Source organism: Patiria miniata, unplaced genomic scaffold (assembly GCF_015706575.1).
Source record: "Patiria miniata isolate m_02_andy unplaced genomic scaffold, ASM1570657v1 HiC_scaffold_3, whole genome shotgun sequence".
Classification (NCBI taxonomy): Eukaryota; Metazoa; Echinodermata; class Asteroidea; order Valvatida; family Asterinidae; genus Patiria; species Patiria miniata.
The window spans coordinates 3,449,251-3,461,669 of record NW_024037069.1 but is presented as its reverse complement, the minus strand read 5'-3'; the positions used below and the strand labels follow the sequence as shown (position 1 = coordinate 3,461,669).

Genomic DNA, 12,419 nt, shown 5'->3' with positions numbered 1-12,419 from the left:
TCGCCACCATTTAATGCCATGGTAATAATTTGAGTCGTCATCATCTTGCCCTTGACTGTTCGTGGCCCAATTTCGTAAGGCTGCTACTCACAAAATATAGCTTATTGTCAAGTGTGTGTTCTAAGCAAAAAATAGTTGATATAACCAGCAACTATAGCAATACATTTTGCATGACATCAAGGCTGATGACCTGGGTTTTTTTGCCGATCATCTTTTTCGCGCTAAGTGCGTATCTGCAGCTCTAGAAATAAAATAAGCCCTTTACCTGTCTTTGATGAGCATCTCGTGCCAATTCTCATAACTGAGCTGTTAAGCAAAAAATAATTACTCAGCAAATGTGTGTTCTTAGCAAAAATAAGTTGATAACCAGTCACCAGCAATACAGTTTGTGTGGCATCTTGGCTGATGACCTGTTTTTGCCGAGAAGTATGTGTCGGTGCTTAGCTGTTGCGAAACAATTCGCCCTGTACCTGTCATGAGCATCTCGTGCCAAATCTCATTTATGATGCTGTTGGGCAGAAATTTAAAATATTGCTAAGCAGATTCTGTGTCCCCTGTCAAATATAAGTTGATAACTAGTCACAAGCTTTACAGTTTGTATGACATCTTGGCTGTTAACTTGTTTTTGCCAAGCACCTTTTTTTCCCGGCTGAGCCAATACCCGAGCTCAGGCAGCAACTCGGTCTTTGTACCGCTGATGAGCATCTCTATACTAGCCAATTCTGATAGAACCTTTCAATCAGAGAACCTTCACCCCAAATGTCCAAACAGTTTACCCAGTCCTTTTACATCCATCCCTCCCTGGAATCGCAACATGCATCCCTTCGACATTCTCGTGACATTTTAATGTGACAACAAGGTTAAACGTTGCCAAAGCACGTAAGGCCCGACTACGCACGGCGGGGATTGTTTGTGATACCTTCAGCTATCCCCCGCACGATCATGTTTAAAAAAAGAAATCTCACTTAGTAAAAGTTACCCACTCGTGAGCACACACAAAACACCGTCTCGATTTGACATGACGTGATCGTGGCATTTCAATTTATCCTCCGGTAGCCCAGCCAGAAGTCAGCGGTTACTGTAGCCGTTTCAACCCGGCTACCCGAGCCTCCTTCGCGGTCAGAGGCTCGGGGTGCGACGCTGGGTGAGCCGCGGAAAGCCTAATGAGCTACGACGGGCATCCAAGAGCGGAGAAATTGGGCCGTGAGAAAAGGGGGATTCATGCCGCCCCAATAAAAATCAAATTATGTCCCGGACTGATACACTATAGGAATGACGCACTGGTAGAGTTATTATCCGATAGCTCGTATGTCCAGGAGGACTGGGGAGTTCACTCGAACTTCAAAATGCAGCTCTGAAGCCATGGCTCAATGCGACATGATAATGACGTGTGGGTGGGTTTGAATGTTTTACAAGTTGACGGTGGGTAGCACGCGCGGCTTGCTGGCAGTTCGTGTGTGGCCAGTCATTTTTTTACAAGGACATTTTTTGGAAGTCAACAAGTTTGATTGATAACTGAAGTGCACTTGCTTCACATTAATCGCATCACCGAAAATACCAGCACCAGGCCAGTCTCTTCAGTCGTTCAGATATGATGCCGATCCCCGAAGGGCCAAGTGCTGAAATGCTGAAGGCTGGAGACGACCTTTAAATTATTTCTAAAAAGTAGGTTCAAAATCACTGATCTCTATATGTTCAAATTGAGCTGGATAATAATTTTCTTTTACTCCAACATGGATTCGTGGTGAAGTAGAGACATTATTTCGCCACGGATGACCGTTTTAATTGAGTTGAGTAAACGGTACGTGTATTTTGGGCATTTCTGATGTTAACTCGTGTATTCGTGTTTGGTTTAATATTGTGTCAAAAAGAGGCCTACTGCACGCAATACTCACCGCACAGCTCAGCCAACAGTGGGTACATCTTGCAGCATGCTCAAAGGCGCTCAACAACCAAAGGTTTTACCAAATCGCAACAAAACGTTGGACCGCATGCTACTTTAACCAATTGCACGCACGCCTAGTTCGGTATATTGAAAGAAACTTTCGAATGAATATTTTTAAAGGGTATCGTTGGCTTTTATCTGTCCATTTTTATTTGCATTTGTATATTGTTTTGTTTTAGATTATCTGCCCTATATAGAAAAGGGCATGATACTTTTGGATACGAAAGGCTTGTTTCGATAAAGGACTGCCGTGTGATTTTATTTTCCAACATTTTATAGCCTAAACCACATGCCTATAGTACCGTACCTGACGTTAACGTCTTCATATACAGTAACCTAATTATATACACTTCCCGCATGAATTGCCCAAAGAAAATTAATTCGCGGTTGCCCCTTTTGTTCCCCCGTGTTTGTATTGCATCAGAGCGGGAATGCGGTCCCTCTAGCATTTTTTAGTGATTGACAGCAGACCCATATCCCACAGGTTCGACATCAAGCCAACCCCGATAAACTGCCACTCCGTATAATATACCCCTGCCCCAAGTCATGCCCAAGCTTTTCCTGCATTGACTGATGAACCTCGAACAGTCGAGGCTTGCCAACAAATCTACTATAGGAAACCCAACGTCCCCCAAGTGGGGGTCCATGTATCATTTATTATGACATATTATTTCCTCGCACCGACATAACGGGTAGCGATTCGGGGGAAGTTTTTGGTTAGTTCATGACGGACTGTCAATGTTTGTCGGCCGGGCTTTGATGGCTGATAGGTTTTGACATGCCTTCCAAAAAGGGGAAGTTGCCAATATTTTATGTCTGGAACAAATGCATTGCAAGCTTTAGACACAATGAATGTTTTGAGGGCTTGGTCGGTAATGCTGCTGTACGGTGTAAGTACTGGGTTCCAATCCGACTTCGGTCAGTATCGCAAGTTATACAGCTATTGGCCCGGTGCATACAGCAGCTGTGTTGGGGCTTTTCAATGTTGTGATTCCAAAGAATGCCAATAGGTCGTCTTATTCGTATCCGCGTGGAGCAGAAGCTCTGCACCGTCAAGATGTCTGCCACGCAAAGGGTCTGTTGTTCGGAAGTCACAAAATAAAGACTCGAAGCACCAGGTTGTTTCAAAATTGTTGTGTATATAAAACATGATATTTATTTACAAGTAGCGCATTGTGAATTCACAATATTCCAGTGGTTACATAAACGATCGGGCTTTGCCGTCCGAAATTGTGACTCATGTTGCCTTACAAATAGCCTACTCTTAACTTGTGAATCATTTTTCCCTCAAAAGAAGTTGCGCAATGTGCACCAACTGTGCATGATCCAGATTATCCCTTGTTGTTTTGTTGCCAATTTTAAAAACGAAAGTTGCGGGCTGAAAAATGTAATCTTGCATTTCAAAACTGTGGCGTGTCTAGGCCTAGAGCTTTTACTGTAAACAGGGAACGCCCTAGACTGACTTTTAACAGAAACCTTGGAAGCCTAGGAAACGAAAGTCAGTTTGAAAAATGTGGAAGTGCGCATGAATGGAGTACAAACTTGTGTTGTTATATATTACGCACATTGGGTTTTGCTTTGAATTTGTGCCTACTCATCACAGTTGAGGTTTCGTGTTACGTATACTGTTTCTTTCTCCACGCGTTTACCATACTTATATATTTTAAAACCAATAGGTTTACTATGGAATGAATGTAGTGATTGTATTGTTGCATTCACACAGCATGAACGCCGCTTCATGGGATATCTGATGAATATATCACAATGCAAGAACACATGCAGATGTTGAGACGAAACAAGAAGGCTTTATTTCTGTGGCCCCTTTTCTGTGGTAGAAGTGTGTGTACTTCCATAGTGTAATATCTTCCTCCTAAAGATATCTTTTCAAAACTAAATGCAATATTGTTATGATTTTGTACAGAAGTGTCCATAAACTTCCAGAATGAACGATTTTTTTGTGTGGCGTTCTGGAGGCATGTATCCAATTTTTGATACAGTTAACAAAACCGTACGGTTTTGTTCCTTAATCCCTCCACGCATTGAATCCTTTTCAAAGCTCACGGCTCCCTTTCCCTCAAAACCCCTTCTCCCACTGTTGACTTACGTTTCATAATTGGTAAAAGGACACCCTGGCTTTTAAACTTTTTACCAGCGATGTTTTTTTCTTGTACTTTTACAACCGGCGTGCCTTCACAATAGAAGACCTCCGGCTATGACGTTGGTCTACAACTATACAAAAAAAGTATTGAAAGCATGCAAGTGGCGCTGGCCCATGTTGAAAATGGAAATGGTATCTTGAATAGTACCGGTACTCTACTAGAGACATAGTTTAACGTAGGCAAGCTAAGTTAAATTGCCTCGCCATTAAAAGAAGGAAAAAATGAAGTCTTGTGAAGGCTTGTGCGCTGTATCAGTCAAAGTGATACCGAGAAATCCAGGGATTTTTAGCGTTCCTAGTATAGTTTAGGTCCATATTTATCTATGGCGAATTTCTGCCTAATCGACCAGCTCCATTTAAAACAAGGCTGTTTTTTGAGGTCTCTATTTTGGCAACGAGAGGACACAGGCTTTTAAGGAGGAGACATAATGGAGGAGACTCTTAAAAGTCCCGGGATATATTCGACCCGGGTCCGGCTCAGATTTGACTTGACCTTTCCTGGGTCAAAATGACACTTCTCCGAGTCAATTTTTTTTCGGGCCATTTGGTCCGAACAAGTGTTATTTTGACACACACAAAATATGCCATTTTGACCCGGAAGGGATTATCTTGACCCTGATTTGTATCAGGTTAAACCCAACCAGGATGATGCAGGATCCAGGGTCGAATCTGACCCGGGACTTTGGAAGTTGCCGTTTTGTTGCATTGCGACCTCGCTATACAATGTGTCTGTACACCATTTGAAATGAACATAGCTAGACATCACTTAGTTTGCTTTCGTCTTGTGATACCCATCTTTATTTGTAATAACAACATTGGTGTGCCGTTATATCGAGTGTTCAGTCATACAGCAGTGAACATACTTGGTGGCCAGATCCCACAAAATGAGTCTTAAGGGCATATTTTGACCCATTAGTTTTCCAAATGCATTCAAAGCACACTCAGCTTTTTAATTCTGACAGATCACTGAATTTGACATTCCGATAAATATGGACATTATGACTGAACACATTGACAGTTCCTATGTTTGTTTTCATTGTGCAAGAATTGAATGAGGACTCGTAACTCAAAAGTGGCTGTGGCGGCGTCAGACTCGTTTTGTTGGGTTTAGGTCACCTGCAGACACGTCTGAATAAGAAAATGGCGACTATACGCCTCATCCGTCCCACGATCTGCAAATACTCTCCCGGCGTACAAAGCACGCCAGTCCGGGTAACTGCCCTCAATGCCTTATCACTCTCCCCCAAGTCATTATCTCGACACTCCAAAACCTTATCTTGTGTACACTTAAATACATCTCCCATCTTGATCTTTCTCCACTTTGTTTTTACTCCCCCAGTAAATGCAAACATGTTTTAGCAGATCATTCATTCAAGCTCATTGTTTGCACTTGTAGTTCCAACACGTTATTGGAGAATAACGTGGCAAGTTGTAAACAAGCGTGGACAAATCGCTGTGCAAACGGTTTAATAATAAGAGCAGCCCGATTCTTTTTTTTTTCTTCTCGCATTAATATTTAACTAAAATAGCGCATTTTGTTTGTTTTAAGATAAATAAATAAGCCTCTCGAATTATGATAAACTCTTAGCATTATGTACACGGGGACTGGCATTTTTCTTTTAAATGCCTTCCGTAAGATTTATATACAGACATTTTTAATATAAATTCATAATATTTATAACTCAAAAAGTGTACTACATGTACCAGGGCCATCAAAGTATAGCTGTTATGAGTTTAAAAAGTTCATATTTGTGAGTTTTATGATGTATACATAAATTATTTATGATTTATACATAAATATTCATGGTGTATCTAATTATAGAAACCAATATTGATACTTTTGTGAGTGCTTAATTGTCATTCCTAAATCCTGTATATTTCGAGTTTACGATCACATTATAAAGGCAGAATTCATGTCAGTTTAGGTGTAAGCCAAGCAAGTACGGTACTAGTAATTCTCATCAAGATTGTATTTGAGACCACTTTGTCAAGTACAAACATGGCATGGAAGTCGGGTATGACATCACAACATCATTTACATTTTTAGAACAACTTCGTCAAATAAATGACTGGTTTTCCTCTACTGGGTGAGTCAAAAAAGCGAAGCCCAAGTGTCGGAACTATTGTTTTAGTGAAGCTCTGCATGTAGCACTTTGAAAATCTAGGATATGAAAGCCCAATTCAAAATCTTTCTTGTCGTACAGGAACCATTCAAATCACTCATGTACTTTTCAAGTTACGGAATTTTGAACACAACCACCATTTTAAAGTTCTGTCCACGGATCACACAAAGGTGTGTTCTTTCAGCAAAACGAAAACAATTCACACACATCCCTATGTGATTTGTTTTCGTTTTGCTGGAAGAACACTTACCTTTTTTTGTGATCCGTGGACAGAACTTTAAAACGGTGATTGTGTTTACTCAATTCCGTAACTTAAAAAGTACATGAGTGATTTGAATGATTCTTGTTCTAAATATAAAAGAAAGCTTATGAATTGGGCTTTCATGTCCTAGACTTTGAAAGCGCTACATGTAGAACTTCACTAAAACAATAGTCCCGACATTTTTTTTTCGCTTTTTTTTTTACTCACCCTGTATAGAAAGAACATAATCACGCCAATCGCTGTAGCTTTCTTCTTTAGATCGAAACTCACAGTAAAATGTTCTAGTCAATAATTCTCAGACTGAGAATGATCGTTTGCTGATTTCAGTTGCATGTTGCTATAATTTGACTGTTTTCTTATCCATTCTGTCTGTACTGTTTTCAATTAATTTGTGGCTGAGTATGGTTTTTACTACATGTAGTTGACAGTATAAGAGGCCCTTCTACGTATTGGGATAGTAAACGCATTGGGATTGTAAAAAAAAATGACTGCACTTGAGCCCTGGTTTGCAATCGAATACATTTTGGCACAAAGCAAGCGAACATGGAAACGTACTCGAATGCAAGTACCAGAAACTATACTTTGTCCATTTGTTTTTGTTCTTGATTTTCCTTTTTCAGGAAATACCACGAGAAACTGTATTGTCGGTCACTAAGTCCAGTGTTGCGAAGTCTGCATTCTGCATTCGATGCTTCGGTGTTCAGCGTTGTAAGCCGTTCTTCTCTCCAGCAAATAATTAGAATTTGATATTTGTTTCAAAGCTGCTTGGGTATCCGAAAGGTGGGCAGCATTTTGGTTCAGCAATATCAGCTGTACACGTTGTCACTTCGAACGTCTTTTCATTTCCATGTCCCCCAATTTGTACAAAGGTTCCCTATTTACACGTGTACTCTTCAGTCTGTTCGCTGCACTGGTTGCACCGGACGTAGCAGCACCAGTGGAACTTGCAGTTGCACTGCCAGATCCTCGTGTATTGGTGGGTGTTGTAGCCCCTCCCGCAGCACATGAGATCGCAGCTGTCCGTACCGACTGATGTCCGGTTGCACTGCCGGCCCAGCGTGCCGAGGGACCCCACGCGGGGGTCCTTGTCGCAGTAGTTGGGCGACCGCTGCAGGTACACTATGTCCGTGTGACGCGGCTTCTTGAAGTTCCGGGCGTCTTTGATCTTGAGGAAGGCCGGCCGGCGAGTCCGGCGGGCCCGTACCGGTTCCACCTGCACCGGTCTCTCGTACTTGTCCTTGAGGATGTTGCCGACTAGCCGGAACGGGGGCAGGGTCGTCCAACACGTCTTGGTCGTACAGGATCCCGACACTCCGTGGCATTTGCACTCGGTCCCCATGTTGTCTTGCACCACCTGCACAAGATGTATAGTTTGAACTATTTTGTAATTATAATAACAGCATCTTTATTCGCACAAGTTCACGGCACAGGATACCGAGTTTAAAACGAAAATCAACGAAGTTCCCAACTGGGAAGCAAACATAACACAGGGTGACCCCAAAAAGGTTGTGCGAGCAGACTTCTTTAAATTTCTCAAAAAGTATGCAACATCAGCATTTCATGTTGGTGGAGTATATTGTTTGCACTCTTGTGTGTAATCACAGCGAACATGATGAAATCCACTCATGCGAATCAGAGATACAACAGATTATAAATGGCACTGTGTTTTCACCCGTTCCAAATAAATGTGGTTTAAACACTTAAGCCCTGTCCGCACTGGACTTTTTTTGGTCAAACTAACCGAGACTATGGATACTTTTCCCATTTTAAGTCCAGTGCGGACAGCCTAGGACGTTTTCCTCTCAGTTACTTTTCCTGAGTCCAGCGGTTACTTTTACTGGCCAACTGCTGCCCAGGAAAACTTCCCACGCGCCCAGGAAAACTGACCGAGTCGCTTTTCCCGAGACGATTAGTCCAGTGCGGACAGTGCGAGTCGGTAAAAGCGGCTCAGGAAAGCGTACATCCGGCCCGAGCGCCCTGTTATGCATACAGAGACCGCACGAACCTGCACGTGCAGTGGCCGAACATTTTGTAGAAACACGCTGCGGTGTATTATCAAGTCCGAGCGGTAAAATCTCGTTAAAATATATATTTCAACGGACAAATACATACACAGAGAAGAGAGATCACATTCTGAGAATTAATTTGCGGAAATTCTCTTTCTCCACCGATGTATGTTATTTTCTACGATCCAAATTCGTCCTGATACGCTACTGTAGTCATGCACGGAACATCATGGTCCGGTACCGTACGTAGGCCGTAGTCACTGGTTCCTGGCCCACATCATAGCTTCGATTCTGTAAGCATGCGATGGGAACCAACGAATACTGATGGCACTGCTGCCGCACGGAACATCGTACAGCGGCATGGCTTCGACGACGTGCATCACAAATGCGTCAGAATTATAGGCCCTTTCGTCAAGATTTAGCGTGTCAAGATGAAATAATATCGTGTAAACGATTATGTTATGCATGCAAATGGCGTGTGTAATATTACTGAGCGTATCGGTGGCTGAAAATGTGATCGGCAATTTGTTTTCTGCGTACGGTGAGTCGTTATACTGACACTGTGACAGCTCGGTTACTTCTCCCACGCGGTCGGGGTAAAATTTCCCGTGTCGAAAGTCCAAGTGCGGACAGTGGTCACATTTGACCATTTTTCATTTTACCATCGTCTCGGTAAAACCTTCCAAAAAAAAGTCCAGTGCGGACACGGCTTTAATGACAAGACCCTTTGCAGAGTGCCGGTTGAGCGATTTTCAATGCAATGCGTAATTCTTATTGGAACAGTTGAAACGCGCACATCTTTTTATAATCTGTTACAGCTCTGGTTTGCATGAATGGGTTTCAATGATATTTTCACTGATTATACACAAGAGTCTTAATATGCTGCATCAAAATGAAATACTCATGTTAGGTACTTTTTTGAGAAATGTAACGATACCTGCTTGCACATTTTTTTTTTTTTTTTTTTTTTTTTGGGGGGGGGGGGGGGAGGGTTTCAAGCCTGTAGTGCTGGATACTAGTTTAGTTGGTAGATCGCAGCCCAGAGGTCGCAGGCTCGAACCACGCTCCAGTAAATTTCCTTGTTCAATTTTATAACAATTACAGATTGTTCGCACTACAGTGATATCTGAGATCTATTCTTTCATGCCTCCGGGATATTGTCATCTCAAATTATTACAATTACTGGATGCAAGGGTTCATTATTATTACGCAATTAGTCAGTTCCCTTTGCATGTGATTTATCAAAGAAATATTTTTTTAGTGTTTCTTGAAGAGCTTTCTGACTTTCTGAGTAAGCGGTTGCAATGAAACCACTGCATTTGTCATAAGGATAACGTTAATTTCCATCAGACAAGGCGGGGATGGAATATAATATGGTTGGTGAAGTAGAGGATGTCTGTGCAAACAAAATATGTCTTACATAAATTCTAATGCAATTATTGAATATGGACATTATATTTCCATAATGTCTTTTATATGGCGAATAAAAATAATAGTATTGTATAATGATAATAAGTATTCAGATTACAGATTTTCAAACGTGGATCAGAAATAAATCGTTACAAGACTACCAATAACAGACTTTCACAAAGGAACATAGGTTGGTTAATGTTCATTTGTGGGAGTGGCGGTGGGACATTGCGGTAAATACATCGTTATTGTAAAACTTATGGGTGTATGGTACTTCGATTTTGAACTGTTGGTCTCTTGTTGAGTGACATTTTACCTAATTTTACAATTTACCAAAAAAATTAAAAAATCTTGTATGTAGGCTACAGTACCAGGCTTTGTTATTTTCAAGTGACCGACCGTTTGTGAGTATGGCTTGAGGGCTGGCCGTGTCGTGCCATGTCATTGAGGAGCTCAGAGACACAACGAGAACTGACAACAAAATACGCTTCGGCACAACAACGAGAAGAAAGCCCTAAACGGAGGACTTAAATTGGGCCATAATTGCAGCTTTTGTTGGCCTGTTGTCGCCGTTGTCGCGGTATCTTGAGCCACGCTTTGATGTTATTTTTGAGGGGGATCTGTGCAGCTTCCTCGATTTAATTAACAACAAAAATAGATGGCTGTGCTGAGGTGAGAACGAAGAATGTAAGAGATGGGGTGAACAGCCTGCGATGAGCCGACACGAGGTCGCGTGGTACCATGGTTTGTGCGAAATCTCAAGGCTATATGACTGGCCTATAGTCACCACAGATGCAAAATCAAGGCTGAATATTATAACATTTTGTTTTTGAATATAAAAAACACTGAGTGAGGTTTGTAGATGACACATGTTTTACTGTATTTTCTGTGATAACTGTTGGGTCTGAAAAACAAGATTGTAGAAGTTTTTTTTATCTGTATACCATTGTTGCAGTCGAGGTTATTATACAAGTCCTTTCACATAGTACGGCAGATAGGTGATGGGATTGTGCCTTTGATGATACAAGCATGGCATTTGGCACAGAGTCAGGGTAAGTCTTAAGAAAGATATTTGGCTATAGGGCCATTGCAGATTTGTCCTTTGAAAAAATATAGGTTTAATAACAAGCCGATGGTACCCATTTTGAACATTTTGAGAATTGCTTGTTCAACCCATAGGACAACCCATAGGACAAATCTGAGATGGCCCTATAGCCAAAAATCTTTTTTAAGACACACTCTGACTGTCTGCCAAATGCAGGCACAATTCCCTAGAAATATTTCCCCTATCTGCCCCACTAAGGTCCAGTCACAAGTCCAGTCACAAGTCCTTTCAGCATTAAGTCCAGTCACAAGTAACGGGAGGAACAATGACAAAGGAAAGCTTTTTATAGTTCATTTCAATAGCTTGTGATGGACTTGTGATGGATCTGTGATGGACTTGCAGGGACTTGCAGGGACTTGTGATGGACTCGACGATAACACTGCTGTATACTCTATCTGTCCTCAAGAAGAACTAATGGGGATCATCAGAGGAGTTTATAACATCCGGGCTGTGGGTCTTCTCAGAACCGTTTCTCATGTAGAGTTAGTGCAGTCATTCACATGTATCCACACGTCTGTTACAAGTTGTACCTTAGATCATCCATGCTTGTCAAGCCTTAAATAGCATTCAACTTAGTTTTCACTCTCTAAACAAGTAAAACAGTCTAGTGGTAAGAGGCTTTTCTTAAAATTCTACTTCATCGTAGGAGAATGACTCCATTCTTTACGAAACATGATTGCTGTAAATCGGGTTTTTCCCCGTATTTTGTTTCTCTTTAATTGTAATTTATTACAAACCTTGGGTCGAAGTTGAAACTGGATGAAATATAAGACTATCCCGAAGGCCTTAGCTTTTATTATTATATTGTGAGTTAACCAAACAGATATATCCTGCTTTGTGTAATAAAATTTACATTTTGCAAGGACCACTTCAGAATGGCAATCTTTATTCTTGTGCAAATTATTTGCATTCAAGAATAGAGAATGTAAACGTGACAAAAATGCTTGAGAGAACTGGGGATACAATTGCATCGAAATCCTTCAAATCAGCCAACAGTCTGTGTCAGTAGAAGAGAGGGCACAATGTCGTTTTACGTTTGGTTCATTGAATTACATGACTGCATAGAAAACAGCAAACAATAGTCTCATTCAGGATCGGTTGTCACTCTCTATACCAAAATGTAGTACATGTAATAATTCACAGCTCGACTGCAGTTTTTGGGATGAACCTGGAGTAACCCAAGGTTTGATTTTGTCTTGATAAATATGATCCCTGAATATTGAATGTAAACCGAGTTTTAACAAAAAATAATAAACTAGTCTTATTGATTGGTCCTTCGAGGAGACCCAAGGACACATTGTGCACTTGGTTTCAAAGATGTGATGACGAGAAATGTCTGTTTTACTGTTAAATTTGTCTGGTGATGATGCGATGATGGCATGGGCGTCGCCAGGATTTTTTCTAGAGGGG

The 12,419-nt window shown here is 41.4% G+C and overlaps 1 protein-coding gene across 3 annotated transcripts in view; it reads right to left on the bottom strand.

The window, feature by feature from the left end:
• Positions 1-6,635: 6,635 nt before the first annotated feature.
• The window catches only part of LOC119738535 (protein Wnt-7b-like), a 31,180-nt gene continuing 25,396 nt past the window's right edge, over positions 6,636-12,419 (bottom strand). For all 3 annotated transcript variants that reach the window (XM_038213440.1, XM_038213439.1, XM_038213441.1), the window contains exon 4: positions 6,636-7,842. In XM_038213440.1, the coding sequence (XP_038069368.1) occupies positions 7,363-7,842 (480 nt within the window). In that variant the 3' untranslated portion in view covers positions 6,636-7,362. The remainder of the gene's footprint in view (positions 7,843-12,419) is intronic.